This window comes from Paramacrobiotus metropolitanus, unplaced genomic scaffold (assembly GCF_019649055.1).
Source record: "Paramacrobiotus metropolitanus isolate TYO unplaced genomic scaffold, Prichtersi_v1.0 Parri_scaffold0000238, whole genome shotgun sequence".
Lineage (NCBI taxonomy): Eukaryota > Metazoa > Tardigrada > Eutardigrada > Parachela > Macrobiotidae > Paramacrobiotus > Paramacrobiotus metropolitanus.
In genome coordinates, this window is record NW_026570458.1 from 74161 (window position 1) to 101428 (window position 27268).

A 27268-nucleotide genomic window follows, 5' to 3' on the forward strand; every position below is an offset into this window, starting at 1 on the left:
GAGTGCCCAGACTGCCATCGCAAATTTTATGGTTCCGTTAGTTTCGCCGAGCATAACGTTGCTTCTACCCCCACACAGAAGCAACGGAAAAGCATTTGTCAGACAATTTTTATTTGCCAGCAGTGCCTTCGTGTGGTATCAAACAGGAATCGCAAAGGTACCGATCAACATCAATGCGGAGAAGTGTACTGTCAAACGTGCAAGGTCCACGAACTACCCGAGTCTCATAAATGTTTTATGAAGCCTCACAAAGTGACCGAAGAGGAACTACAAGAGCACAAGAGTGCCAGCTTTCTGTATTTTGATTTGGAGATATATGTGTCAGAAAACCACGAATTGGTGCCTAACCTTGCGGTAAGTGCAGCTCAAAAAGTTCACAATTCGTTACAATTCACAATTCAATTTTAATACAATTCATTTGTATTTTTCTATTAGGTTGTGCAGGACGACGAAGGACACGAATGGATTTTTCCGGAAGAAGGTAGTCCCTTAGGCGGTAACGTTACTGACCAGCTGTGTACGTTTTTATTCAATGAGCGACACAGAGATCACTACATCATCGCCCATAATTTCAAGGTAAAAATCATTTTCCGAAAGATTACGGTTGAGTTAACACATTCATTTTTAGGGATTTGATGGCTATTTTATTTTGCGTTGGTTACTGGAAAACGGAATAGTCCCAAAAGTTATTATGAACGGTGGAAAGATACTGCAAATGGATGTGTCGGAATTCAGTATTCGCTTCCGGGACAGCTTCAACTACAATCCGCAAAGCCTTGCAAAATGGCCAGCAACCTTCGGCATTCGGGACATTGGAAAAGGCACATTTCCGCACCGATTCAATCGTAGAGAAAACTGGGACAAGGTTCTTCCTTTTCCGCAGCCAGAAGAGTACGGATTTTCATGTATGAACAGGAAAGCGAAGGAGTCATTTATGTCTTGGTATGCTACGGAAGCGAAAGAAAAAGGTTACCTTTTCGACTTCCGGAAAGAGATTGAAGAGTATTGTCGCATGGATGTGACGGTATTACGCACGTGCTGCCAACAGTTCCGCCGTTTATTCCAAGAAATCAGCAACGGATTGTGCCCTTTTGTCTCGGCTATGACGATTGCTGGTGTTTGTAATCGGTATTGGAAGTCTTTTATTCTTAAACCAGAACAGATTGGCCTTCTTCCGCAACGTTTACATTCAAGAAATCGGAACCAATCAGAAATCGCCAAGAAATGGTTAGCCTGGATAGAAAAGAAGAGGAGTGCATTTTGGAATCTACCTTGACGGGATCTGAACACCAGATTGGGCCGTTTTTTGTTGACGGATACCGTGCCGATATCAATCACGTTTACGAATTTTACGGCTGTTGGTACCACGGGTGCCCTCAGTGTGAAGCTCCTGAAACCATACACCCTTTCCGGGATATTCCAATGTCGGAAATATACAACGAAACCCAGGAACGGGAGAAATATATCCGCAGCCAGGGATACGGTGTGACCACCATATGGGAACATGAATTTGTGGATCAGATAAAGTCGGATCCCGAACTGAGATCTTTTGTTCAAAAACTCTCCTTTATTGCTCCTCTGGATCCACGAAATGCATTCTACGGTGGTCGTACTAATGCCGTCAAGCTTTTTCACCAGATATCCGGTGACGAAACTATAAGTTATTATGACGTCAACAGCGAATACCCATACGTCAACAAAAACAAACGGTATCCCGTTGGTCACCCGAAAATAATAACCAAAGATTTTGAAGATATTGGAAGTTATTTTGGTGTTGCCCTGTGTCAAGTGCTTCCTCCTGGGGATTTGAAACTACCAGTACTACCATATCGCTCGGGTGGTAAGTTAACGTTTCCTTTGTGCCGGACATGTGTGGACAAGTACCAAAACTCTAAGTGTGAGCACACCGATGAAGAGCGCGCTTTAACGGGAGCCTGGTGTACACCGGAAATAAACGAAGCTGTGAATCGTGGATACGTGGTCCAAAAGATTCACGAAGTCTGGCATTTTGAGCAGCACGAAGACCGTCTTTTTGAAAAGTATATCAACAAGTTCTTGAAGATCAAAACGGAAGCAAGCGGTTGGCCTGCCCACGTCCACACTGAAGCTGATAAGCAGCAATACATTCAAGATTTTAAACAGCATGAGAACATTGAACTGGATTATGAAAAAATCACTCCAAATGCTGGACTGCGTTCACTGTCTAAACTTTGTTTAAACAGGTTAGTTTATAGAAAACATACAGCTGTCACAGTACCAAAATTAACAATTGTTACATTATCTTTCCTTTTTATAGTTTCTGGGGACGTTTAGGAATGCAAGAAAACAAGCTCAGCACTGCCTATATTACTGAACCACAAAAGTTTTACGATATATTGTTGTCGGGAAAATATCATGTGCATTCTTGGGACATGTTCTCGGAAGATGTTGTGCAGTTGACATACACCAAAGAAAGCGGTTTCGCGGATCGTAATCCGAACACCAATGTCATTTTAGCGGCGTAAGAATTATCCCTTTTATTTGTTGCGGTTTTACCATTGGGTGCAATTTACAGGTTTACAACATGCTAGGCACGACTCCATTTGTACAAATTTATGGACATGGTCGGGGAGCGGTTGTTGTACTTCGATACAGGTACAATATAACCATGGATTTGTTGTCCGCTTATCTATTCTGGTTTTCAAAATCCAGATTCAATTTTCTTTGTGACAAAACCCGGATTGATTGACCCCCAAAGGGCTGCTTCCTTGGTGATCTTACCAACGAATTAAAACCAGGACAGCATATCGTGCAATTCCTCAGTTTGGGAGCCAAGACTTACGCGTACGTCACTAATGATGGCGATACTGTGGTGAAAGTGAAAGGATTCACTTTGAATGGCCAAACTAGTGAGCAAATTAATTTTAGTAAAATGCTGGAAATGTTGGAGAACCGTGATACAGTTGATATACAGTATCCCGACATTCTGAAGCGCGTAAAGAAGGATTTAACAATTTGTAGCGCTAGCATGCAAAAACGGTTTCAAGTGACGTATGACAAACGTCGTATTGTGGATAGTGAGTACAATGCACTTCCGTACGGTTTCAAGTTGTTATAAAATTTAATAAACTTTTTGATCATGGTTGCAATCTGTTCCACAGCAGCTGACAAATCAGTAGAAGACTTCAAACCTAGAAAGTTACATTTACCAGATGGAAACAAAACAGCACGACCAACACAAAGCTTAACGGCAAGACCGCTAAACAATTCCGGTGTGTACTCAAGTTTAAAGTACTCGCTAAATTTCTCAATATGAACACGTTCAGGAAATGTGTGGTTAGCTACAATATTAACAATTCGGTACCCGGTAATAACGCATGGAAATCCGATCCTCCTTAGCATTCCAACAAACAACTCCAGTATTTCCTTCACTTGTTCTTCGGATCGCCCTCCATTTACAGTGATTTTGCCATTGCGATATACTTGGCAGTGTGCTTTGACCGGTTGGAGAACACGAATCAGTAGTCCAGAAAACCGTTGAGGAATATACTGCGCCATTGGTAGAAGTTTTTCAATTTTCCAAAGATCCAGGGTAGTGTTTAAGTCCGCAACGGCAACAACATTGGTGATTCTGGGCATCACAGTGATACCACAAGGCGAACCGAACAGCTTTGCGGAGGGTCGACACAGGGAGCGAGGTGAGTTTATGATATGGTGGGCAGCCCAGAGATTCGAGGTTTCTCACTTCCGGTAGAAACTGCTCAAGCAGTCGACACTTCTCAAGGCCTTTGGCAAAAAACTGCACTTGGCTGGGTCGTCCGATTCTTTGAAAAATGTCCTCCAAGGCACACGTTACCTGATTGTGTCGGTACTCTCCTTCTGTATGCCACAAGAGTCCGTGCGAGTGTCGAGCTTGACTTTTCAGCGCGGGTATGTGCTTCCTGGCGAATCGTGGAAGCGAGAAAGTGTAAAGATTTTGTTCGTCTTTGTCCGGGCAGTAGAAAGCCAGCTGTTTGATGTATTTGGTTTCATTGATAACGAACCAATCGGTATCCAGTATGCATGGTACTGCCATTTCGTCTACCGGAGTACTAGGCAAAATTCCAGTTAACTGATAACGCACAATGTTGTGGTTAGAGTCTTGTACGTTTATGCACTGAAAACCGTTTATTTGTACTAGGAAGAGGATCACTCAAGTCGGTGATCCCTATCGTACAAGTTATCACCGAGTTCAGTGATCCCTATCGTACAAGGGATCACCGAGTTCAGTGATCCCTATCGTACAAGGGATCACCGAGTTCAGTGATCCCTATCGTACAAGGGATCACCGAGTTCAGTGATCCATATTGTACAAGGGATCACCGAGTTCAGTGATCCATATCGTACAAGGGATCACTGAAGTCAGTGATCCATATCGTACAAAAGATCACTAAACTCTGTGATCTTTTGTACTTTGCAGGATCACCAAAAACGGTAATCCGTGCATTGAGGTATCGATTACCGATATCGATGGTCTACTAAGTGAGCACTGAAGATTGCTATAAAAACCAAATGTAACCGGTAGATTCTTAGTGAGTTGTTGTGTTTACCTCTGGTTGAAATTTAATCTAAATCAACATGGAATTTATGGACCTGTTTGCATCCAAACGACCGCAGACCGCTGCGACCAAGCCCAAACGAAAAGGTCAAGAGGAGGGTGGAAAGCCGGAAGCTAAGAAGAGCAAGCCCAACAGTTTACCGGGCACGATATCTACGCATCCGCGATTTGTTTTTGCACAACTGGGAAAGCCGGTCTACCGCTTGGGAAACGACAAGTTCGTGTATGTGGGACCTAGCGCCGACGGGAAAGATCAGTACGATTCATGTGGTTTTCGGTGAATGGAAGGAGCAGCCGGACAATTCCTGGAAAGCCAGCTACGGGAAGAACGTTTCGCTGTCCAAGATCGGTTTTCTCCGTTCGGCCGCGCTCATGCTAACTGAGAAAGCTGACATGGATGAAACGGCCCGTGCCAGTGCCGCTGAAACCGGTCGGCTGACCCCGTTGTACCTTTTGGACAGGAGCATGTATTTCGGATGGAGTCGTTTCAATGGCACCAACGTGGCGACCATTCGACGTTTTGAAGTAAAGGGAGGGGATATGATCCCCACCCGCTACGGTGTTTCTTTTGGTGAACGCTGCTATGACGGGTTGAAGGACCTCATGAAAGACCTGCAGCTGTTCAAAGACATGGTGAAAATCTAGAAGGAACAGGAGGTTCACGAGCCGGTCAAAGAAGGACTAGAGTACCCTATGCTGTGCGAGAACGTTGCTGAGGCTTTAGCGCCATTATTCTAGCAGCTGGATGATGGTACTGTTGATCAGTGCCACGAAGAAAACTATCGACCATCCGACGGTGAATGGAACGGTGCTGTGGAGCGGTTCTGGAATTGCGTATGGTGCATGGTATACTGTTCGGACTGGATAAGCTCAGTGTTGAGCAGGCTCTGGACCTGGACGTGGCTGGATTTTTGAAGAAACACGAGGATCAGCTTCGTGAGAATGTGGATGGAATTATTACCGCTAATAATTGCTGATTTCCTGCTGTTTTATCTACTTGTACGACAAACGAAAAAAACCGGACATTGTTTTAGTTTTCATTTTATTAAACGTTTGCACATCTGTCGGAGCAAAGCTCCATCCACCATGGTTGTATGGATGTCAAAAAAAGAATTAACATACTGACACACCATTTTGTCGTTGTTTATTCGGCTATCCGTAAACAAATGCACAATATTAGTGTACGATTCACCACTACAACGTCGTAGAATAAAAAACAAACAGTATTGTCCACAAACAGTGCTAAATTCAGACTGAAACTGTTCATTTTGTAGAGTGATTTCATTGGCTGCCACCAGTGGTTGGAAATACTGTGAATAGCTTTCCAATGCTTTTCCGTAAGAGTCAAATACCTCCATTTTACCGGGTTGTTCCTGGTACAGGGCGATCCAGTGCTCACCTTCCTGGTCAGCTGGGTCCGTATTCACCACACACGCTCCCGGAAAAGGTGTCAGGCTCGTTGGAACTTGATTGCTGGCGTAGACTCCACGAAATACCGCAGTGGTGTGAGGATTTCCATGGAGTGCCGAGGTAATTGCTTGCGTATTCATGTTGTAAAGTCCGCGATCAGTTGACGGTGCTGGTTGATTTCAATAATGCTGTCGTAGACAAGCATACACACCATCATAATGGTGCTTTTCAGTGGTTTCCCGAAAGACACAGAAACGCTAAGGTTTCCTTGTTTGATCAGCGTCAGCGGTCCGCGGCCGGTATGTCCTGGAGTCAGGTCAAAACCGAAAATGGTATAGCCGTCGTTATATTGGGTCCGGTTGAACGGTAAGCCGCCTTGCAAGCTGGGACGAAGTCCCAAAGTGTCCAACAACCCGTCGTAGCACTCCAGAGATAACTTGCGGTCGAAATCGGCAGTGTACGGTTTGGTTGGATAACTCTGGCTGTCCACTTCGACGCTGATTTGTGTAACGTTGAAGTGCTGAAAGTTGAAAGGATTTTTCTTTTGCGATCCGTGAAAGTCTTCGCTGTCCACAAAGCCAATGAAGACTACCTTAGGGATTTGTCCAATCTGCAAATTGCTGACTACGGTGCTTTGGGTTCGTTGGGGAATGTCCGACACACGCATCACCACGCGTTCGATATGGTACTTGACTGTTTTTTTAGGAGTTCTCCGGCTACGGCGGTCAGAAAGTCCGGAGACGGAATGTATCGGCGAATTGATAGACGCGCGTTACGGATAAACGGTTTAAATGTCTTGGTGGTATCCGTGTCCCATACACGTAAGGCAAACTCCGGTCGACTAACCACTAGGCGAATGTTGACGGGTACACCGGTGCACAGCGGCTTGCTTTGGTCAAATAGGTCGGAAAATAGTTTGCCGGAAAGCTGTACGTACTGTCCAGTATTAAATAACGCCGTTCGATTTTTTTCACCATTGTTTGCGGTTTCACTGTTGAAGGAGCCCGGAGAGTCGTAATAGAAACCGGCGGATGTCAGTTGGCTTTGTTGGGCGTCAAGGGAGTGGGACAGCAGAGATTCCAGGTAAGCGCGGTACGGATAAAACGTGGCGGCATCCGAGATCAACCGGTTGGCCACCGTCACATGGCATGAAGAGAACAATGAGTGCAGAATGTTGTTGACCAGTGCCACACCATCAGCCGTTGTAATCAGTTCCCATTCCCCAGTGCTTTTGCGGACATTAATACCCACTTCCAGTTCCAGGATCATATCCGCTAAACTTAGTAGTCCGGCCGTGCTGGGTGGAATGAAGAAATTGATATCGCCGGCGGATCCATTGTCTGTCAAGACGGTAGTGGGGTTCAGCTTTTCATGTTCCGTGCGCCATCGATCCGTTAAAGTGGCCGGTAATGCAAAGAGCTGGTTCTCCAATTGCATGGCCGGCTCAGAATTTTCCATCATCAGCATGGCCATTTTTAGAAGAAATCGGGGATGTTGGTAGGGGAATACGTTTCACTCGAACAACTTTGCGTTGAACTCGTCGCTTCTTTCGAACACCTTCTCCTTCCTGGGAAGCAAAACGTTTTTCTATGGCTGTTCCCGCACGTGCGGCTACCTCTTTAATAGCCCCGGTAGCAGCTTCTTGCAGGTGAGGTGTAGCCGCTTCCAGAGCAGCTTTGGCATGGGGTGCGGCTTTCCGTAATATTGGTTGAACAAATCCTGATAATTTGGCAAACAGATTTTTCAAAATCTGTGGGAAGCCAGACCCATTTTGCAGAGTGCCTCGGTACCGAATCAGTGCGCTACCACCGCTCTGACTCAAAAAGACGTTCTCGTATCGCCGGGGATCCGGCACGTACTCCACCAGAGGCATTTTAGTATAGTCGTTGTGGTCGGAAATGCAGTTTCACAAGAGACTTTCCCGTTTGGAACTTGGCGTCGTCTCCCAGATCGTTGGCAATGGTCAGCTTTATGGTTTCAAAATGTTGTCGTAATACAGGGACGTAGTGGGGAATGTCGAATCTGGCCTCCACAATTTGATTGACTTCTCCTCTAATAGGCACGGAACGTAAAAACTGCGCTGCGGTATCCCCAATCAAGCTGTAGTCGGCCACGTCACTGTAGACAAACAGGCTTTGATTTCCCAGTAGGGTATTGACCGGTCGCTCCGAAATGAAGCTGGTCAGCTTTGGATTCGGAGGTTTTGCCAGAAATGACAGGTACTGGATACTGACGTTCTTGGTTTGCATAGGAAAAGGACCGATGAATGCATTGCTGTTACTTTCCATCGGCACATCAGGTTTCAGTACGCTGTGCTCAAATCCCAGCATTTTTTGTAGGACTATCGACGACGAAGGAAAGACAACAGAAACCCGATCGTTACCAATATTCAGTCGAACTCGATGATTGGTGGCGGTCAGCAATTGAACGGTAAAGGCTCTGTCGGCAGTCAAGGCGCTCTTGTCAGCGTGTACTGTATCGTCCACCATGTACGATCCAACTTTGGGTACCAATGAATTGATGGTTTTAATAGCAAATCGGCATCTTTGTAATTTTCCAGGAGGGATGGTAATCTCGTCGGTATGGACAACTTGGTCCGCAGACTCCAAAAGTTTGCTTCGTCTTTCTTTAGTCTGAATTCTTTAACGATGTGCACTTCAATCTTCTGCTCGACGGGAAGAGTGAAAAGGAATTGAGGTATTGTAGTTCAACCAAGGCCATTTCCCATTTTCCCTTCAGGGTAATGGGATGCTTCAGTTTGGTCGTCCAGTTCGAAGGAGTGTTGCTCGGGTCCGTCGCCACATCGCTCGGTAGCGTCACGTAGAATGGTGCTCCTTCGTACATGATGATGCCTTGATCCAGGAATCGTGCTCAGGTCCGTAACCTAACCAACGAACTAGTACTCTGTCACCACGGCGTCTAATGATACGGTCGATGGTACATTCCTTCTGTTCCGGGCGCGATACTTTGGAGAGCTCGTGTTCATAAAAGGTTCCTTGGATAGGTTGGTTTTGGTAGTCCTTTAGTCGGTATACCGGTACGGTATGTGAAATGACTTTAATGATGTAGAACACCTCCTCCTTAAATCGATACGTATAGCCTTTTTCCACCTTGGTTTTATGCACGGCTATCCGGACTGCATCGCCGACCTTGAATCGAGGTGGTCGAACTTGTCTGGTTGGATACAATTTGTTGAATACCGCCAAAGAATTGTTCTGGGTGACGTCTATCGGTCGCAATCCATGTGCTCGATGTTTGGAGTGGTTATACGAGTACACCAAATCTTGCAGTTTATCAATGTACCGGGTCGAAACCCGCGCACGAAACAAACGAAACATTCGTGTTTTGATGGTACGGATAACGCGTTCTGCCATGGCACATTTGATGTCTTCGTTTTCCGATGTGAAAAACTGAATCTTTCTCCCTTTCAAAAAGGTCTTGACCGTTGCGTTAACGACTTCAGTGCCTTTATCGTACTGCAGCTTTTCCGGCTCGCCGAGTTCTTTGAAAGCCTTGGACAAGGCAGTCTTGGTTTCGTTGGCCGTTTTATACTTCATTGGTTGAATGGTCAGCTTTTTGGAGAAGCAATCAATTACAAACAGCAGGTGTTTGTACCCATCATTTTCCTTGGAATATTTTGATAAATCAGCCAGATCAGCTTGGTACTGCTGACGAAGGTTGGTCACTACGACCCGGTTGCGTGCAAAGCGACGTCGATTTTCCTTGGTCACAGTGTACGCATCGATCTCTTGCAGAATCTCCTGAGCTTTCCGTCTGTTGGCTCTGGTCTTTAGACTTCTTCGGAACCTTTCCACGCCTCCAAGACCGCCGGGATCGCGCGGGTTGAGGTATCGCTTCATTAGTTTCTCCATCCGCTTTGTTGCAGCAGGAGGAGACACAGTTGATCTTAAATATACGGCATAACCGTAATACGCTGGGGATAAGACCAGCCATTACGTCAGAGTGATCCAGTGAATTCTGGTTCGGCCCGCCCCTTTTTGGATGGTACGCGAGCGCAGTTTTCTAACACTGCTTTCAATCTGGTCCGCCTTTCTTTTTTTTCCCACGTAGGAGAGTAGTGACCGAAACAAAGGTCTACGAGGTCGCTTACGGAAGACCCTTGGTTGTCGATGCTTTCAGTCGATCGTTTTGACCCTTCCTCGGTGCGGTCAGGAAACAACGCTATGCGCGCTGCTTTTGTTGGTCGCGATTCGACACTTTCGTCTTGATGACGTTTGGAACCTTTCTTCGGTAGCCACGCCGGAAACAAAGCAATGCGTGCGGTCTTTGGTTTGTTGCTGTCTTCAGGATCGATTTCGTGGTCGCGTTTCTGTCCTTTAGTGGGTAAATCAGATGGGAATAAAGCTTGTCGAGGTTGCTTCGTAGGAGCAGCTTCCTCAAATTCTTCTGGTATCTTTCGTTTTTGAGAAGTTGGCTGTTCTGACTCTTGTGTTTCAACAATCATAGCTTGCGGTGGCAGTCGGGAATACGGACGGAATACCGAGGGTTGCGGATTCCTTTCCGCAGCTATTGGAAGCGGTTGTGTGACTACGTCCGTGGGTAATTCTAACGGATTTTCATCAGGAATGGCTTTCTGTTTCAAGGCAAGGAACCGCTCTAGGATACTACTCAGCTGGCTGGCTTTTTCATACTCGCTTATATCAGCACGTTGGAGCGTTTGAATTACGAGAGCGTCCAGCGATAAAACACTTTGTGCTTCCGGGGGTTCTCTGTTTATCTGGAGCTGTTCATGGAGCCGGCTTTCCATTACTCGGCGTGGAACAATAAAGTATTCATCCATTTCCGATAAGAGAAGTTAGAACACCGGCAATGACTGGTAAGATGGCTCCAATAAATCCTCCTTGCTGAATCAGTTTGCGTTTTTCTTTCAAAGGGTAGCGACGTAAGGCAATCAGCTTTAATGCTTTCCGATATTGTTTGCACTTATCTGCTTCGGCGGGAGATAAGTTAACTGTATTTTTCACAATATTGACAGCCACTTCTTCCAGCGCTTTAAGTTGCGATTTGGTTAGGTAGCTCACAAGGACTTTCCGCTGCTTTGGCTTCAAGTGCTGCAGCGTGATGATGAAGGGCGCTAAGGCCTTTACCCTTTCCGACATTTTGGTAAAGTGTTTGTTGAGTTCCGGTTCAGATAAATCCGCATTCGTTCACCTGGTAAAACATGGGATCGTATCCTTAAATAATCTGGGCACGTTGGGCGTAAGTCCAATACCAAAGGTTGATAAGGCTCCGATGTTACTTTGTTGTATGCGTCGACCAAATGTTTCAGTCCGGTTTGACGTGCCAGTAATGCGATTTGATTGACATCCCGGACGTTCTTAAATAGTATCAGGTACTGCGAATTGAGTGTGATGTCACGCATGGATTTTCCTTGTTTGTACAGGTTTTGCAGAAGCAAGATGACGGAAACGTTCTTGTGATGAATTCCACGGGTAAACAGGTCCGAAAATCGAGAATCTTTGCACAGATTGGTAGCCAAATCGTCGATAATAACCAAGGTATGAGTCTTACTGTCAACTGACTGCAAAACTGAGAATAGATCGTCCAGACCCTGCAGGAATTCAACTGGAGTAGCCTGTTTACGTAAGGTTTCGAAACCCTTCTGCCATTGACCGTAACAGTATAATATCCTCGTTGGTTGTTGATCCAGAACAAAGTTACTGTTTTTCAGGAGCGTAAATACGAAGTTTGTTTTGCCCGACATTGTGGGCCCACAAACGCACATTCCAAACGGAGCACAAAAGCGCGGATAATCGTTTATCACGCTAAACATTTTTTAGCAAACACATAATGTTGGTGCACCAAATATGTTCCGCTTAAATAGGCTTTGTTACGAACGGGTATTTTTAAATAACAGGTATTGTTTCAGTGACCAATAATGCAAAATAATTCATAAAGCGTTTGAAAGATTTAATTACTCGTGGAAAATAAACAACGCTAGTCTATTTAAGGGATGTTAATGTGTTTCAATAATAACTGACAATTTACAATGGCTAACCTCCAGCACATGTTGTGCTGTGCACGAAACCTAGAGCAAAAATGTGAGAAGGTGTTGTTAATTATTCTGTACGTTGTGTTTTTCGTTGTTTTTGCTGCGTTTGTTGTCACCGAAAGCGTTGGAAAAATTATGCAGACCGATTACTGGAACAGCACCTTACGAAACCAGACAATCGAACAACATGACCTTTCAAATACCAGGTAAGACCTTTATAGCATTTCGTTAAACGACTGTGATAAATACGTGGTTCTGACTGATTGAAAATTTTACCGGAAACTTATGTCATCATTTTATTACAGTAAAAACGCAACGGTCGGATTTCATGGAGCAGCGTAAGATTGGGAGTGTCTTTAAGCCAACAACTCCGGTCATACCTTTTGAATCGACCCATAAACGGAAAAACAAAAAGCTGCAACAACTTTTCGGAACGAAGCTGTTCTTTCTCGACGATGGCGCCACAGACAATAATGCGTTTTTATTAATTCAACAGCAATTTCAGAATGAAATAAAACTTCCATTATGCGTATTGTCCGTTCAGATCGAATACGTAGTGAAAAAACCACATTCATTTATCTAAAGATTACTTAAAAGTGTACTGTTGCTACGGTGTTTTACGTACGTGATTGACCGCTGCACTTACATGGATCACTGATTCCGATTATCCCATACTTTAAGGGTTATCAAAACCAGGAAAGATTACCAATAACGGTGATCCGTGTCGTACACGGGATCACTGAACTCGGTGATCCGTGTTGTACAAGGGATCACTGAACTCGGTGATCCCTGTCGTACAAGGGATCACTGAACTCGGCAATCCGTGTCGTACAAGGGATCACTGAACTCGGTGATCCATGTCGTACAAGGGATCACTGAAATCAGTGATCCATGTCGTACAAGTGAAAAAAATAGGGAAGCCAAGATCGAACAGTGGTCGTGGTCGTTCGGAACATATGTCACCGCAATAGCATACTTACCCGACCACAGATCAAGCTTCCTGTTTTTCCTTTTTTGTTCTTATCACTCAAAAATTAAAGGTAATGCACTAATCAGTATGTCATTTTCACAATGCCATCTAACGAAACGATATTTAGTCTGCAATTTCATGACGTATTTTAACAAAATCACATATTAAAAACATTCCACTCGTTAAAATTTTCCCGGTCAAAAAACACGCCGTTAATTATCCCTAGGGCAGAAACACACAAACCGTTAATTATCCCCTAGGGCCTAAAATTTGGACCCCCCCGGATAAAAAAAACTGGTTCAAACAGACCAGGATACTACTGCTGCGTATACGGTATACCTGTTTGTGAAAGATCGGCTGATTGCGCTTTTATTTGTGTAGGTAAACCAGTTTGTCGTCGAGCCTGAAGGAATACAAGGTACAATCACCACACAGTCACTGTCTAGTGGAAATTACAGCCCTTGCCATACTAGTTTTAAACACAGGACAAATATTTTGTACTAAGCTTGTGCTAACGGGTGTCAGCTCTGTACAGTACAGTGTTCGTTAGGTGATTCAGTCAAAGCCGACGAGATTTTTGTGCCGGTGTTTTCGTTAAATGTTGCTAATGGTCCTTTATTTCCTGTTCCAGTGGAAAGTTTTTTTTCGAAACCTACTTTTTATTGGGTTATTGATCGTTACTCTTATTTTTTTTAATGTGGAATTGTTGATGAGGAATGCACGACTGTTATTTTCTATGAGAATGTAAATGCGACCTTTTGTTTTTCAAAGAGCGCAGCGGAACGTAAGAAAAAAAAGTGATATTGGGGGACAAACATTGTATCTGTCGCCACGAAGTGGGTGCCACAATTATGAAATCCCACTAATTCAAAGTTCAGCACAATTTTAAAGTCGAACAGCTTACCAGGGCACATTTTCCCCCTCCAAATTCAAAAAATCCTCATTTTTTTAAAATGGTAGTGTACTATTGTAGTATGCTTAAAAAAACATTTTTAGCTGCCATCGTCAAGGGGGACGTGGCCAGACAACAATTAAAAGTTTGCGTACTATCACGTACTGTGTAATGCAGTGCAGTACAAGTTATTCGTAATTATTATGTATTCTTTTTCCTGCAGCACCGTGGACCTTTTGCAGCTGTCCGCTGTCATGAAAATTAATGATATAAAAGAAGCCCACGTGCGTCGGCTCATGCCATTGCTGCCTGTAGATTAAGTTGCCATTCAGTTGTGTCAAATGTTAACTCCGCAACAAAATGGCTGGAAGAAAATTTGCGATAGCTGTGGCGAGGTACGTATTATTCTGAGCCGGTTCTGCAACTCTGCAAAAACTGTTTGCCTGCGCCCTGAGGGAGCATAGCAAATGCAACTTTAAGAAAACGTGCAAAGTTAGACGCTCTAGTTTAGATAGTCTGGCTAACAAATGATGTAATACCACGTTTCTAGCTGAAGAATACTTTTCACCATGTTCCGATTTGAATGTTGTGTGTTGATCGTATGTGTTGGAATCTGGGGCCAGGTTTCAACGAAAAACATGGCGAATCTACCGGAAAGTATGCAAAAATGTCGAGAAATCAGCAGGCCCAGCGCAGATAGGACCGCAGAGCGAAGAGGCGAAATTGCGCTTATTAACGTCAATAATTATGACTATTATTTAGTCATTATTATTTTGCATTTTATTAGTTATTACTTATTATTGATTTATATTAATATAGTTAGACCGGTCTTTGTGTTCGGTTGTACAGACTGGAAAGACTTCATCGATCCGGAGATTCTGGCAAAAAGTGAAAAAGATGACGAGTTTACGCGCTATGACAGCGATCTGCCGGAAGGAGACATTCTCGGACTGCAAACGTTGCAAGTAAGTGTGTAATTAATCCCGCTGAATTACTTAACGATAAAATATAGTACTCTTCAAATATATAGTACACTTTAAAATATAGTACACTTTAGTATTCTGAAAAGCATGGAATTTGTATGTAAACGTTACAAAGCATTGGCATGAGAATAGCATCACGATTTACGAAGCGTATATACAGTACACAGCGTTGTCAGGTGAAAACGGAATGAAATTTTGCAGCTTGAGCACGCAGCTGCAAACGCCGTCAACGGAGCCAGCTTCTTCTGGCCGAACAACACGATTCCCTATGAATTTTCCAAAAAGCAAAACGCATTAATGAGTAAGGAACAAGTATGTTCACTTCGTATTTCTTACCAGCAAATCTTTGCCTAAATCGTTGGCAGCATCAAAAGAAATGCAGATTATTCTGGAATCAATGCGCTTAATTAGTCTCCTTTCCGGGAACTGCGTCAAATTTGTGGAGCGCGCCGATGAAGAGGATTACGTCTCCTTTCAGAAAGGACTGCAGTCAGTGATTTACTTCCGCTAATTAGTGGATGTCTCTGTGATACTATATACATTATACAGTACTGATATCTCGACTGAACAGATGTATGTCAAATATCGGTCGCATCGGAGGGAAACAAGCCGTTGTGTATTCGCCCGCATGTCTGAAGCAACACGGTGATGTGCAGCACGAACTGATGCACGTACTGGGTTTCTTTCACGAACATTCGCGAGCTGACCGAGACCAGTATGTTATCATCATCTGGGACAACATTGCCAAAAGTAAGGCGAACGACTAGTTTCAATTCTGTAATAAGACTGCTTATCACTACTTTTCCGTACTGATTTATGGTTGGTTTTCGACAGTTTGATTGAACGATTGATTGTTTATTGAGTAGCCAAGCAATGTTCGATCCGACACTATCACATGTCCTTATTCACAAAGAACATCAAATATGCTACGGCCAGTCAAGTAACTTCACTTATCAATTACCATTTCCAGGCGACAAAGACCAGTTTGCCAAACACGAAGACGGAAACACGTACGAATTGCCTTATGATTACGAATCAGTAATGCACTACAAGCACAATGCCTTCGCCAAAGACATCATGATCCCGACTGTTGTACCGACCAGCCGGAAGTCAAAGATTGGGCAGAACAAAGCGCTGAGTCCTTTGGATGTTGTAAGAATACATCGACGGTTTCGGTGCGCGATTGCCGACCCGAACATCTTGGCAGGAGGTAAGCGTGTTTTATCTACCAGTGGCGAAAGTTGGAATGCCGGACACATCTCGTCACTTTGCATGGTGTTTTGACTTCGTAGGTGCGAGTAGTGATAAGGACAAAGAAAAACGGGATGACTGTCCTGTCGCGAAGTCAAGCCAGGACGATCAGCGCAACTGTGAAAGCGGCACTGGTAAGCCAGTTGCGCCAAAAGGCTGTCTATTAAAATGCGCAGTAACGCGTAAGAAACATGTCGGATCATTTATTCTTGTGCAGTTCATTGTAACCGGCACAATTCTGTTTTTTAAAGCGAACTAGAAATATTTTTTTAGACAGTAGACATAAAGAAAATTTTGCGGATCAAGCATAATTGCCGGTAACTTAAAAGTAGCTGAATTGCACAACACGGCGGCTTGCTGCCGAGTTTCCGGAGAAATATTCACTTGAAGAAATGCAAAACGTGATGCTGAAAATAAGCAAAATTACAGAAAATTGCAATTCTTGCAGATAATGATGGAAACGTGGAGACGGCTGACACAACGGAAGCATTTCCGCGGTTTTCCCAGGAGCCAATGACGTCAGAACAATGTGGCCTCCAGTTTACGGCCAACTGTAAACCTTCACGATATACTGCTAGTAGCTGCGCAACTGGTCAAGAGCTTGCCATCGATTGCGGCAAGCTCGTCACTTCGGCAGAAATTCAGCAAATCAGCGCCGGAATCTCGAAATCTCCGATGAGAGCAATTACGGTTGATCTGTATGATGACGAACACATTACTTTCGACAATTTTCAAGCAGTCCGGAAGCAAGTGGTTGCATTGTTTATCCGCGACTGCATTTCCAGTCGCACCTCCCAAAAGCTTACCACACTCGGCTTCTCTAATTTGTTACACTTCTGGCTTGTGAACTGCCACGGTATGGAGATAAAGAAAACCGACTTCAGCCAATCGAACAAGATCAGAGCGATTCTTTTCGAAAACACCACTATTGAATTATTAGAACAAGGCACGTTCACCGATTTGCCATCTTTGCGAGTGTTGTCTTTAGAGTTCAACATGAACCCGATGGCTGCTTTCGGGACACCCACTCTTGAGTACATGAAGAAACTCCACTGCGGTTGTGAATTCCATTGGTTTCGTGATTGGTGGGAAAATAATCCGCAGTTGCTACGAAAGGCCGCGGAAGGCGAAGTTTACTCTATTCCACAATCATGGATGAATTCAGCCTATAGTAAAGAGAATATATATTTGCCTATTGACTGCTCCGTAAATCCATTCCCTGGTGCACCAGATTCCATTGATTACAGCCGGTACAGATTCTCAATCAACGTTCCAGATTGTAAGTGCGACAAAAATAAGAAAAAAAATACTAACTATGACGATGGCGGAGGTGAAAATGCCGGAGCATCTCGTCCATTTGCATGGTATTTTCACTTCTTAGGTACGACTAGTCATAATGACAACGAGAAACGGAATGACAGCCCTGTCACGAAGTCAAGCAAAGAAGATCAATGCGACTGTGAAAGCAGCATGGGTAAGTCAAGTCCGCTTAAATACTGAAAAGAAAGTGTGCAGTAACTCGTTAGAAAAATCGCGGACCAGTTATTCTTGTGCAGTTCGTGGTAACCGTCTTACGTTTGTGTTCTTTAGAAACTTAGAATTATTATTAGCATGAAGAAATTATTGCGGATCACGCAAGCCTAACGGTAAACTAATAGCATCTTGCAAACATGGCGGCTTGCTGCGGAAATGCCGGAGAAACATAACTGGGGAAAACGCAAAATGTACCTCCAAAAATAAACGAATTCACAAAATCTGCAGTGTTATAGATAACGATGAAAACAAGGACGCCGTTTCTACTTCGGAAATCTTCCTACAGTTTTCCCAGGAGCCAATGGCTGCAGAACAATGTGGTCTCCAGTTCACGGCCAATTGTAATGTACCAGGATATACAACTGATAACTGTACAACTACCCAAGCGCTTACCATCAATTGTGGCAAGCACATCACTTCGACAGAAATTCGCCAAATCAGCGCCGGAATCTCGAAATCTCCGATGAGAGCAATTGAGGTTTATCTTTATGATGGTGAACATATTATATTTAGAAATTTTCAAACAGTCCGGCTGCAAGTGGTATTTTTGGGTATCAGAAACTGCACTTCCAGTCGCACCGCCCAAAAGTTAAACGAACTCCGTTTCACTAGTTTGATGAACTTCCAGTTGGAAAGCTGCTATGGGCTAGAGATAAGGAAAGCTGACTTTAGCTATTCAAACAAGATTAGAGCCATCACTTTCTTTAATACTACTATTGAAATATTGGAAAAAGGAACGTTTACCGATCTGCCGTATCTACGACTTTTGGCTTTAGAATACGGCATGCATCAGATGGAAGTTTTTGAGAGACCTATTCGTAATTACCTGAAGGAGCTCCACTGTGGTTGTGAGTTCCAATGGTTCCGTGACTGGTGGGAAAGTAACCGGCAGTTGCTGCGCAAAGCCGCATCAGGCGAAGTGTTCTTCATTCCAGATTCATGGAGGAGCGGAGTTTTTACCAAACAGGACATTTATTTGCCTATTGACTGCTCGGTGAATCCATTTCCTGCTGTACCGGCCTCCGTTGATCATAAACAGTACCGATTCTCAATTAACGTACCGGGCTGTAAGTTTGGTTCGTCTCACGATCTGCTTATGCTTGAAAACTTGACTTTTATTCGCGTCCTTATTTTGACAATATAAAAAAGCATTTTTAATAAATCCTAAAACTAAGTAATTATTACAAAACCACAACGATACAAACAGCACGTTTTTTTTATTATTTCTAGTAGAATCATACCTACATCTGTATCTTTACTTGCTCCGTTTTGAACGTCAATTTTCTTTGCTGTTTTTACAGTTTCGGGTGAATCACAGTGTTCTGATAAACTAACGAACTCCAAAGACTCGTTTCTGGCCTTTTCAACTGATCCGATGAGCGACGAGGAGTGCGATAGCCAGTTCACGGCAAATTGCAAACCAACCGGCCATACGCAAAGCGAATGTCTAGTAAAGAAGCAGGTAGAAATCAACTGCAACCGCAAAGCCAGCTCGGAAGAAATCGGTCGCATGCTCACAAGTATCAACAAGGCACCCTTGCGTCCTGTGCGGGTTGTATCGTCCGACGACTCTGAACTATCGTCCATCAACCTTGGTGAAGTGGGAAAACAGGTTGCTGATTACAATCTAATCAACTGCACAGATGAAAGGGCAACAGGAAGGCTGCGTGAAATGCGGATGCCCAACCTTTTGGAGTACAATCTGCACAGATGTCTCAACTTACATGCAAAAAAGGGGGATTTCGAGTATTCTCCAAAATTACGAATGGTTGCGTTTTGGAATTCAACATTTCGTACTATCGAAAGTGATACTTTCTCTCAGTTACCGGCACTGCGAATATTGTCACTTGAGGCCGAGATCAGAAAGGCAGTAACGTTCAACGCAGACATCAAGGACTATCTGTTCCGACTTCACTGCAGCTGTGATTTTGCGCCATTCCGCAAATGGCGGAAAGACAACAAGCAGTTACTCCGAGCGGCTGAGAAGGGACAAGTGTATTGGTTTCAGGAGAGTTACTACAGCTGGCAGTGCCAGTCAAGTGACGTTTTTCTGCCAATAGACTGTTCTGCAGATCCCTTTCCTTCTGGACCAAGTTCCATTAACTTTAGTCAAGTCGAATTCTCACTGAATGAGCCTGCCTGCTGAATTGGTTGTCAGCAGGCTGTTTGAGACGGCAAGAATCGCAGCCATGCGGCGCATCTGCTAAACTTGCTGTAAACGCTGTTAGCAATAATCCATAGATATGCATGTCGAGTTTATGCAACAGCACCGGTTTCTCATGAGTTTGTCAAATTTTTCTTTTTCTTTGTGTCTGACCTGTTCTTTAAATCTTGTTGAGGAACAATACTTTCTGTCTGTTCTCGCCGCAGTGGGGCCTTTTTGGGTACAAACGAGTTTTGAAGCATCGTTTTAACGAGCAATCGTAGCATCTTTATCTCTCGCTAGCGTCGGCTCAAACACAGTCTATACATACTACCAGTACTGATAATTGTACTGATCAGTGCACTGTACTCTAATACAAGGGACCTTCATATGGTATCCTGCACGGTCATATCAAATTAAGCTAAATTATGAGACTGATCTACTGTGAAATGTCAAAATTAATATTATGCAAATGATCTTCGCCATTGTTTACAATTCTATCGTCAGTATCGTATGTAAGTCAGTCAATGTAATGCAACAGTTGAATCACAGACATTCACAGTGTAATAAAGAAGGAAAATTTATTATAATAACGACAAATTATTTTCATAGGACGTCGATAGCACAGTCACAGGATGCTACGCTTGTCAGCGTGTTCAACTTACCAGGGCCCGGTCACCAGCTCCCGGCCCCGAAAAATTTCATTTTTGCAGGAAGACAGAGTAACCCGGAGTATATTTAAAAAAATATTTTTATAGGCCATGGTAAAGTGGGCGTGGCTAAACTTGATTCCAGTGCATTAATACATACAGCACTAAGTATTGGAAATACCGTATAGTATAGCGTGCAATTTCAGAGGTTTTTGACTAATACGTGTAATCAGTAGTCAGATCCTTTTTAATTTTTCTAAAAATTACTGCTGTTAATAACCGAAAAGGATTATATAGTACAGTACTAGTTTGTAATAGGAAATTTGAATACGCCCCGTGATACTTGTTAGTTGGCACAAATACAATACGCGTTTTCCTTAACCACTACTCTAGTTTAATAATATTAACAGCAGTAAATTTTAGAAGAATTAAAAAGGATTTGACAACTGATTACATGTGTTAGTCAAAAACCTCTGACATTGTACGCTACACTTATACGGTATTCCCAAATCCCAATACATACGGTAGTGCTGTATGTATTAATCCAGCGTGCATGTGCGCCTCCCGGACGACGATAACGACCTTGTCGGTGTTCTTGGCGGGTGCATCCTCCCGCGGGAATAGCTCCACCCGCAACTCCAGACCCTGTCGGCCTTATTCCACGCCACCCTGGCTGATCAGTTTCCCGTGGTACTGGGGGTCGTCGGCGCGCATCTCCGCTCGATAGTTGCGCAGAGCCTGCAAGAGATACCTGGTTTCCCGGTACCGACTACCGGCACTACCGCTAACACAACCGCGACACCACACCGGGCAGCCCCTACCCGCTCCTCCTTGGCCTTGTCTAGCTCTCTGACACGCCCGGCCAACCACTCCTTGAATTTGTCCACGCGCCGGCCCAGAACGCAGCTCGTAATGACGTCGCTCGGCCCGGGTCGCCGGGGAATGCTGACGCTGACCTGGAACTCGTCCATCAGTTGGCGGAGACCGGCACCCTGTTCGCCGATGAGGCTGCAGCGGTAGTCCAACGGCACCGTCATTTCTTCCTCCACCAACGACCGATCCTGTCCAGTACGAGAAACAGTTTCACTCATTCGACAGCAACCACCGCGCCACATGGGCGAGCAGGAAGATCAGCAAATGCTGCAACGGTTATATGGACTCATTACCCAAGTGAAGCGCTGTGATCGCGGAAGCTAATACAGCGGATGCTAGAGATTTTCAGTTTCTGTTTGGTTATGGAAACCTATTGATCTTTCTAGCTCTGTTTTTCCGTTGACCCTTCTTTCTCGCTCATGACCTAATTTCGGTTTTTGCTAACGAAACCGGCCACTTCGGAAAACTTCGTTTGGTTTAGAAATCTGAATACAAGAGGGAGCTGTTTTGAAGACGCGTAGCCAAAATAACCGAAATTTGACGAAAACTGAAATTTCGTGGATTTTTAACCGCCGAAATGGTATTATGGGCACCTACGCGTTGGCATTTGGCTTGATTTGCGTGGAAAATGTGTTGGTAGTTTTGCCGTCGGATCGGAATATGCGCAACGCAACGGAACAGTTCACGATGATGGACGATCTTCTTCAGCAGCGCCTTTGCCTTCTCAGCGATGGCCGCGGGCCTGTGATTGTCAATTTCATCCCGTCCAGATCTCATGGTAAAAGAGCACCTTCCCCCCGCACTCCCAACGAATAACGGTGATGGTGCGCATCTCACAGCTGATCAGATGCTGGTCTGAAAGACGGGTGCTCAGTGGGAGAGAGTAATGTTTTAATGAGCGATATAACAGCTAACAGATGAAAAGCAAGGGAGAAATAATCGGCCTAATCGGCCACGATCTAATGAAAACGCTTGCTATACATACAGTACCAGCCGCAAGCGGAAGTGGCATGCATGCTGACCTGTGAAAGATAGATCGTGCAAATTAATGATCATGCGATTAGCAGAACAATGAACACGCGGTGTAAGACCCGTATGTATAACAAGGATCACGTGAAGGACAGGACGTCTAGAACAATGATCATGCATATACGTGCAAGTACCGCTATGAAATATGCGAATAACCCTAAGGGTATTTCACACTTATGCAAGTGGCTTAAAATGCTCACCACCAATGAACGGCACCTCGTCAAAAATCGCAGGCGAGCGGCCGATGTGGACGGGACACTCCACCACCCGACTGCCTAACTGTAAAACAAATTATACAAGCCCATCGCATAAACTACGGTTTTCGTACCCAAGTCCAGAACTCACTCACACAGACCCGCTCTAGCATCTTTGGCTCCGCCACGCTTCTCGCCCATTGCAATCCCCGCATCCGGATCTTGAAGCAGGTCGGATCAGTCTCGCTATCACGGTATCCGGCCTCCCTGTCCTGGATCGCTTCAGGGCCGATCGGACCGCGGGGGCGACACAGTGGACGCCGGGGGTGGCCGTGCCCGTCCAGTAGCTTCGGCCGAGTCAGCGCTTTGCAGTACCATGGGATGGATGCGGCTCCATCCGTGAAACCTGTAACGACGAACGACAGGAATATCAGAATTTATCCGGAGAGCATTCTGATCACCTTGTCCATACTGAAACTATTTTTGTCCGGAACCGTCATACAGAAGCCGGTAACAGTGTGCCCGTTGACCACCTACATCAAAAATTAACGACATGACGATTGTTTTTTATTTGATCTATTTTTGTAATGATAGTATCTGTATGGTTGAGTTGACCCTTGGCAGTTGGCAGTAAAAAGTGCGTTTGTGAAGACAGGAATAGTAAAAACAAAAGTCACACAGATGACTGAACGCAAAGAGGAGTGGTTAAACAATGGCGTAACGCGATCCTCTCTAGACTCTGTTTAGACCGAGTTATTCGTCACACAAAAAAAATTCAAAACCAAGTTCTCAGTTTTAATTTATTTGTTTTAAACGTAACGCTGATTGAGGAATACGCCTTCGCTTGGAAAGCTTATGTGTCGAAAAATCCTGATAGTAAAGTTCAGCGCATCTCAAATGAAATGCAAAGAACACTTTCTGAAGGGAACGTTTTATATCGGTAAGAGACTGGACGAGGTGTATTACGTGTTGAAATGATGAACTGCGTAATTTTGCTTTAAACCTATGTTAATGTAACAATCCAATTAAAGGGGCTTTCTGAAGCGTCTTCCTTATACAAGAATCAGCAGGTCTGTGTAGTAAAATCAAGATACAAATTAAGACAATCTAACAAAATGAAAATCAGTAACAAGGCATTTGCAGTTAATAATACAGAAGCTAATAATATTAAGCGAACGATTTATTGAAGGTTTGTCATCGATTGCCGACGTTACCGGAAGTTAACGATCAGATAAGTCGTCAAAACTGCGAACATCGTGTGCTCTTGAAACAGCCAAAGAACTGCTTTTACACAGCACTAATAACAGAGAATACGCGGTGCATAGGGATTGCAGTAACCGCATACGGTAGTTGCAAACAAGACAGTCAGTCTATATCCAACTCGTTCTGACAAGAACACGATATGAATAATCTGCGATAACTCTACACGTTTTTATTGCCTAGAAAAATACTCTTATGGTTATTGAATAGTATTACGATGATGGCGCAAGGACTGATACTCGGATTCTTTGCGGCTGCCCTAACGCCGCTCTTTTATACAGGTAAAGAACGGCAATGTAAGAGCTTTATTGCAAAAGGTGATGGATGGTATTGCGGCCGGACAATCGAGATATTTTTTTGACACTTCGACATCGTTAACGAGTTGGACGCATTCACTGCAGAATCCAGCGAACCGAACACTACTGCATGATTGCAACAGTCCATAAAGTCCGGCAGACGCTTTTGCCCTTAAACACTCATAATGACCGGGTATCGCCTAAACGTCAGCCGTTATTTTGTCCATCAAGTAATTAACGCGTTTCCGATCGGAAGCAAGAGGGATCGGAGTAAATTCATTTGTCCCAGCCGGAAGCGGTTGGTTTCCAAAGTTTTAGGACTTACAGTTTATTGGCTCCTACATAGTGTTCGATTAAGTCTAAGGAATCAAATTTTCTAAGAATTCAGGTGGAGCAGAAATCAGCTTACAGTGAAGCTGCGTGGTTTTCTGAGCGATAGAGTGTATTTCCCGGGAATGTCTGAATGCAGTGACCCAGTCACGTAGTACACGTGAAACAAATGCAGTTGAGTATTCCATTCGCTGAATCGTGCTGCAAAATTGCTAAGTTATTCGCAGTTGAAACGAAACTGCTGACAATGTCGACTTACGTTGTCATGTACGTTATTGGGTATACGTTGTCAGAAGCTACATCAATCTGTGCGCGTAATTGAGCGAAGTCAAAAATAATTTAGGTGAAGCAGCGAGCGGTACACCTGACAACATCTCCAGTTTATATTTCAACGATGTAATTTGGGACGACGATGGCGACAGTGGAGCTCGACAGTACATGCGAGCAACCGGCCAACTGGCTCCGGGAAATTACTGGCCCAACAACGGAAAGGACATTCCTTACGCCTTTCAGCAACTCGGTAAGTGATCTTCGTGCGATCTGCTTTTGCGTATGTCAGCTATGAATTGTTTCGTTGTGGTACACAGTTTTACTTTTACTTGCATCAAGTTGCGTGTGATTTTTATAAGAAGAAAAAGATACCATGTCGGTGCTTAGGCAGACCCATTTTGGCAAAGCTTTGGAGCCTCTGTGTTAGCAGCGAAATATGTATCTCCTGTGGTAGTAACAATATATTCAAATCTTTATCACAACTACAAAAACTAAACAAAGAATCGAGCGTAGAAAGGGTTTAACGAGATCATGGTTCTCTATAAAGCTTTTTTGTTAATTCTGTGGGCTCAAGACACATTTATGTACACAGCTATTTACGGACACTATTTATATGCTATTTATGGGCACAGCTTCGGCTTCACCGGTTCTCCGCGTTTCTTGTACCGTACGGTCGCAATTCTAAATGTAAAACAGTAATTACAGTAATGCATTTACACGATATTAAGGGACCGAGAAATCCCTGGGACCGCCCGCACTAGCTGTCGGTTCCTTTGTCATCAATGGTGCTGACACCTAGTGCGGGTGGTCCAGGGCATTTCTCTGTTCCTTAATATCGTGTAAGTACGGTACTAAAGCACGAAAAAATAGCTGTTATGCCGGATTGTTATAGATCCCGACCAGCGACAAGCCGTGGAAAAGGCTTTACGATTGATTGAATGGCGTACCAACTTTTGTATAACTTTTAAAAGTCGGCAACAAGAGCGCGAATATGTACTTTTCCAACCCGGAAGAGGGTACGGAAAAACAAACAAAACACTAATAATATTGTTTACAAGTAACTGTATTGATCATCAGAAAAGACTGCAATAAACATTCCTTCCATTAATTTTTCAGGTGCGAAGCGGAAATTGGTCGTGTGTACGCACATGTGACAAAGGTCCAGTTGCACGCCGACTGTTTCACACCGGGCGTAATTCAGCACGAAGTCATGCACGTGCTCGGCATGTTCCACGAGCACAGTCGTCCGGATAGAGATGAGTACGTTACGCTCTTCCCCGAAAACATTCGGTCAGGCGTCGATGCGAGGAACTTCGACAAACTGCCGCTAATGGCGACGTACGGGGTTCCTTATGATTTCGATTCAATTATGCATTACGGCGGCATGGACCTTGCACGAGGCGGCGGCAGGCCAGCAATCGTCAGGAAGAGGAACTCGTATGCAATTGGTCAACGGGGTGGTTTAAGCACATTCGATGTGGCGCGATTGCAGATAGCCTACAACTGCTCGCTAGATAACGCCCGGTTCGAAAAGCGGATATCCGAGCGAAGACTGGATTTAAATTACGGAGCATCAGCACCAGGTTAGAGCTAGTACTATCAACTGTGCCACTGTTGGTTAGTGACTGGTGTTACTTAGCAGCACTGTATTTCCACGAGATTAAAGAGACGGTTTGTAGGCCAGTTCAGCGAATAGGCTCTGGTGTTGCTTTTGCTGCCTGTTCGATATCAATGGCGCTGCTCTACGAGGCGATCAAAAAATCGCCTCTAAAGTCTAAACATTCTGGAAATACAGCAACTTAGATTTTTTATAGGCCAAATTTTTTACAACTGGTTCGACCTTGATTCTATAAGGAAAACTAACGGAATCACGTTACGTCACGGCCATGTGCTTACACGTGAGCAGACAAAAGCAAAGGTAAACTTGGAAAGGTCAACTGAAAAGACGAAGGTAAACGGGCGGCAAAGGCTATCTTGGCCGACCAAAAGATCCAGTCAATCACCAAAGCAAGAACCTGAACTTAACTACCCAACAACAATTACAAATTAATATGAAAGATTTTTATATCAAAGTAATGAGAAGAAATGCTTCAGAGAAACACAACCGAAAACATTTCCCACCCACCCGCAGTCGTCTCGAACAAACATTTCAGCCGCATAGCCGGGGTTACCTTTCCGATGCTCATCTCGCAGTTGCATCGATACGCTCTTTCCGATGGAGTTGTATCTCCCTGTTCTTTTTGAAGGATACATGTGCGACGTTACTGCGCTGCTTTACCAATTTTGATTTTGTGCAGCCAAACAGCTTCCTTATAGCGTCAACGATCTGCCGCTGGTGTAGTTCTCAGCTGCACGTACAGCGCCGGCGTAATCCGCCGTTAACTGTTACCGATGATGGTCAGTAAGGCTATGTTCTGCTGCACTAGCTAAGATTAAAGATGCTCAGGTCTGATTCACGCGTTTAACCTTATGGATGCCGTAGTTGAAGTCATGTTTCGCTTTCCCAAACTGCTTGTAGTATTTTAAGCTTTCATCGACTTCCTCACCAAGGTAGGTTACCGGTTCCGTCACAGCCAAGGGCTGACGTTCATTGAC

At 44.3% G+C, this 27268-nt stretch overlaps 5 protein-coding genes across 9 annotated transcripts; 3 read left to right on the plus strand and 2 right to left on the minus strand.

The window, feature by feature from the left end:
• The first annotated feature begins 237 nt into the window (after positions 1–237).
• On the plus strand, positions 238–2504 carry LOC129601472 (uncharacterized). The gene is made up of 5 exons (XM_055500291.1): positions 238–354; positions 436–576; positions 629–1128; positions 1212–2222; positions 2297–2504. Exons 1-5 carry the CDS (start codon positions 238–240, stop codon positions 2502–2504), a joined length of 1977 nt encoding a protein of 658 aa, XP_055356266.1.
• Positions 2505–6122: 3618 nt separating this feature from the next.
• LOC129601473 (uncharacterized protein F54H12.2-like) lies at positions 6123–6653 on the minus strand. Its single transcript, XM_055500293.1, has one exon. It carries the CDS (start codon positions 6651–6653, stop codon positions 6123–6125), a length of 531 nt encoding a protein of 176 aa, XP_055356268.1.
• Positions 6654–14382: 7729 nt separating this feature from the next.
• Positions 14383–19975, plus strand: LOC129601461 (uncharacterized). 3 transcript variants are annotated; one of them, XM_055500275.1, is made up of 12 exons: positions 14383–14518; positions 14711–14826; positions 15046–15145; positions 15210–15333; positions 15416–15594; positions 15815–16054; positions 16137–16229; positions 16544–16951; positions 17084–17374; positions 17477–17569; positions 17865–18704; positions 18930–19975. In XM_055500275.1, exons 1-12 carry the CDS (start codon positions 14431–14433, stop codon positions 19772–19774), a joined length of 3417 nt encoding a protein of 1138 aa, XP_055356250.1. In that variant the 5' UTR covers positions 14383–14430; the 3' UTR covers positions 19775–19975. The 3 variants fall into 3 exon arrangements, with proteins under 3 accessions (XP_055356250.1, XP_055356248.1, XP_055356249.1); XM_055500273.1 differs by having other exon boundaries at positions 16544–17374; XM_055500274.1 differs by having other exon boundaries at positions 16544–17374; positions 17865–18695.
• A 543-nt stretch (positions 19976–20518) lies between these two features.
• LOC129601468 (vigilin-like) lies at positions 20519–22203 on the minus strand. 3 transcript variants are annotated; one of them, XR_008692232.1, is made up of 3 exons: positions 21892–22203; positions 21243–21561; positions 20519–21159 (listed from the first exon to the last, which is right to left on the minus strand). XR_008692232.1 is itself a non-coding variant. In XM_055500288.1 (3 exons), exons 1-3 carry the CDS (start codon positions 22069–22071, stop codon positions 21076–21078), a joined length of 504 nt encoding a protein of 167 aa, XP_055356263.1. In that variant the 5' UTR covers positions 22072–22203; the 3' UTR covers positions 20519–21075. The 3 variants fall into 3 exon arrangements, 2 of the variants coding, with proteins under 2 accessions (XP_055356263.1, XP_055356262.1); XM_055500288.1 differs by having other exon boundaries at positions 21243–21482; XM_055500287.1 differs by having other exon boundaries at positions 20519–21482.
• A 1794-nt stretch (positions 22204–23997) lies between these two features.
• Positions 23998–27014, plus strand: LOC129601474 (astacin-like metalloendopeptidase). Its single transcript, XM_055500294.1, has 5 exons — positions 23998–24058; positions 24747–24923; positions 25566–25689; positions 25790–26256; positions 26971–27014. Exons 1-5 carry the CDS (start codon positions 23998–24000, stop codon positions 27012–27014), a joined length of 873 nt encoding a protein of 290 aa, XP_055356269.1.
• The last annotated feature ends 254 nt before the right edge of the window (positions 27015–27268 follow it).

Coding starts and splice junctions, on each gene's coding strand:
- LOC129601472 (XM_055500291.1), top strand. CDS start 238: ATGAAGCCTCACAAAGTGACCGAAGAGGAACTACAAGAGCACAAGAGT. Junction 355..435: donor AATTGGTGCCTAACCTTGCG/GTAAGTGCAGCT, acceptor TTTTTCTATTAG/GTTGTGCAGGACGACGAAGG. Junction 1,129..1,211: donor ATTGCTGGTGTTTGTAATCG/GTATTGGAAGTC, acceptor GGAACCAATCAG/AAATCGCCAAGAAATGGTTA.
- LOC129601473 (XM_055500293.1), bottom strand. CDS start 6,653: ATGCGTGTGTCGGACATTCCCCAACGAACCCAAAGCACCGTAGTCAGC.
- LOC129601461 (XM_055500273.1), top strand. CDS start 14,431: ATGTTCCGATTTGAATGTTGTGTGTTGATCGTATGTGTTGGAATCTGG. Junction 14,827..15,045: donor TCGGACTGCAAACGTTGCAA/GTAAGTGTGTAA, acceptor GAAATTTTGCAG/CTTGAGCACGCAGCTGCAAA. Junction 18,705..18,929: donor CGTACCGGGCTGTAAGTTTG/GTTCGTCTCACG, acceptor CTGTTTTTACAG/TTTCGGGTGAATCACAGTGT.
- LOC129601468 (XM_055500287.1), bottom strand. CDS start 22,071: ATGAGATCTGGACGGGATGAAATTGACAATCACAGGCCCGCGGCCATC. Junction 21,483..21,891: donor ATCAAGCCAAATGCCAACGC/GTAGGTGCCCAT, acceptor CGTACTGGACAG/GATCGGTCGTTGGTGGAGGA.
- LOC129601474 (XM_055500294.1), top strand. CDS start 23,998: ATGGCGCAAGGACTGATACTCGGATTCTTTGCGGCTGCCCTAACGCCG. Junction 24,924..25,565: donor TTACGCCTTTCAGCAACTCG/GTAAGTGATCTT, acceptor GGATTGTTATAG/ATCCCGACCAGCGACAAGCC. Junction 26,257..26,970: donor TTACGGAGCATCAGCACCAG/GTTAGAGCTAGT, acceptor GATTTTGTGCAG/CCAAACAGCTTCCTTATAGC.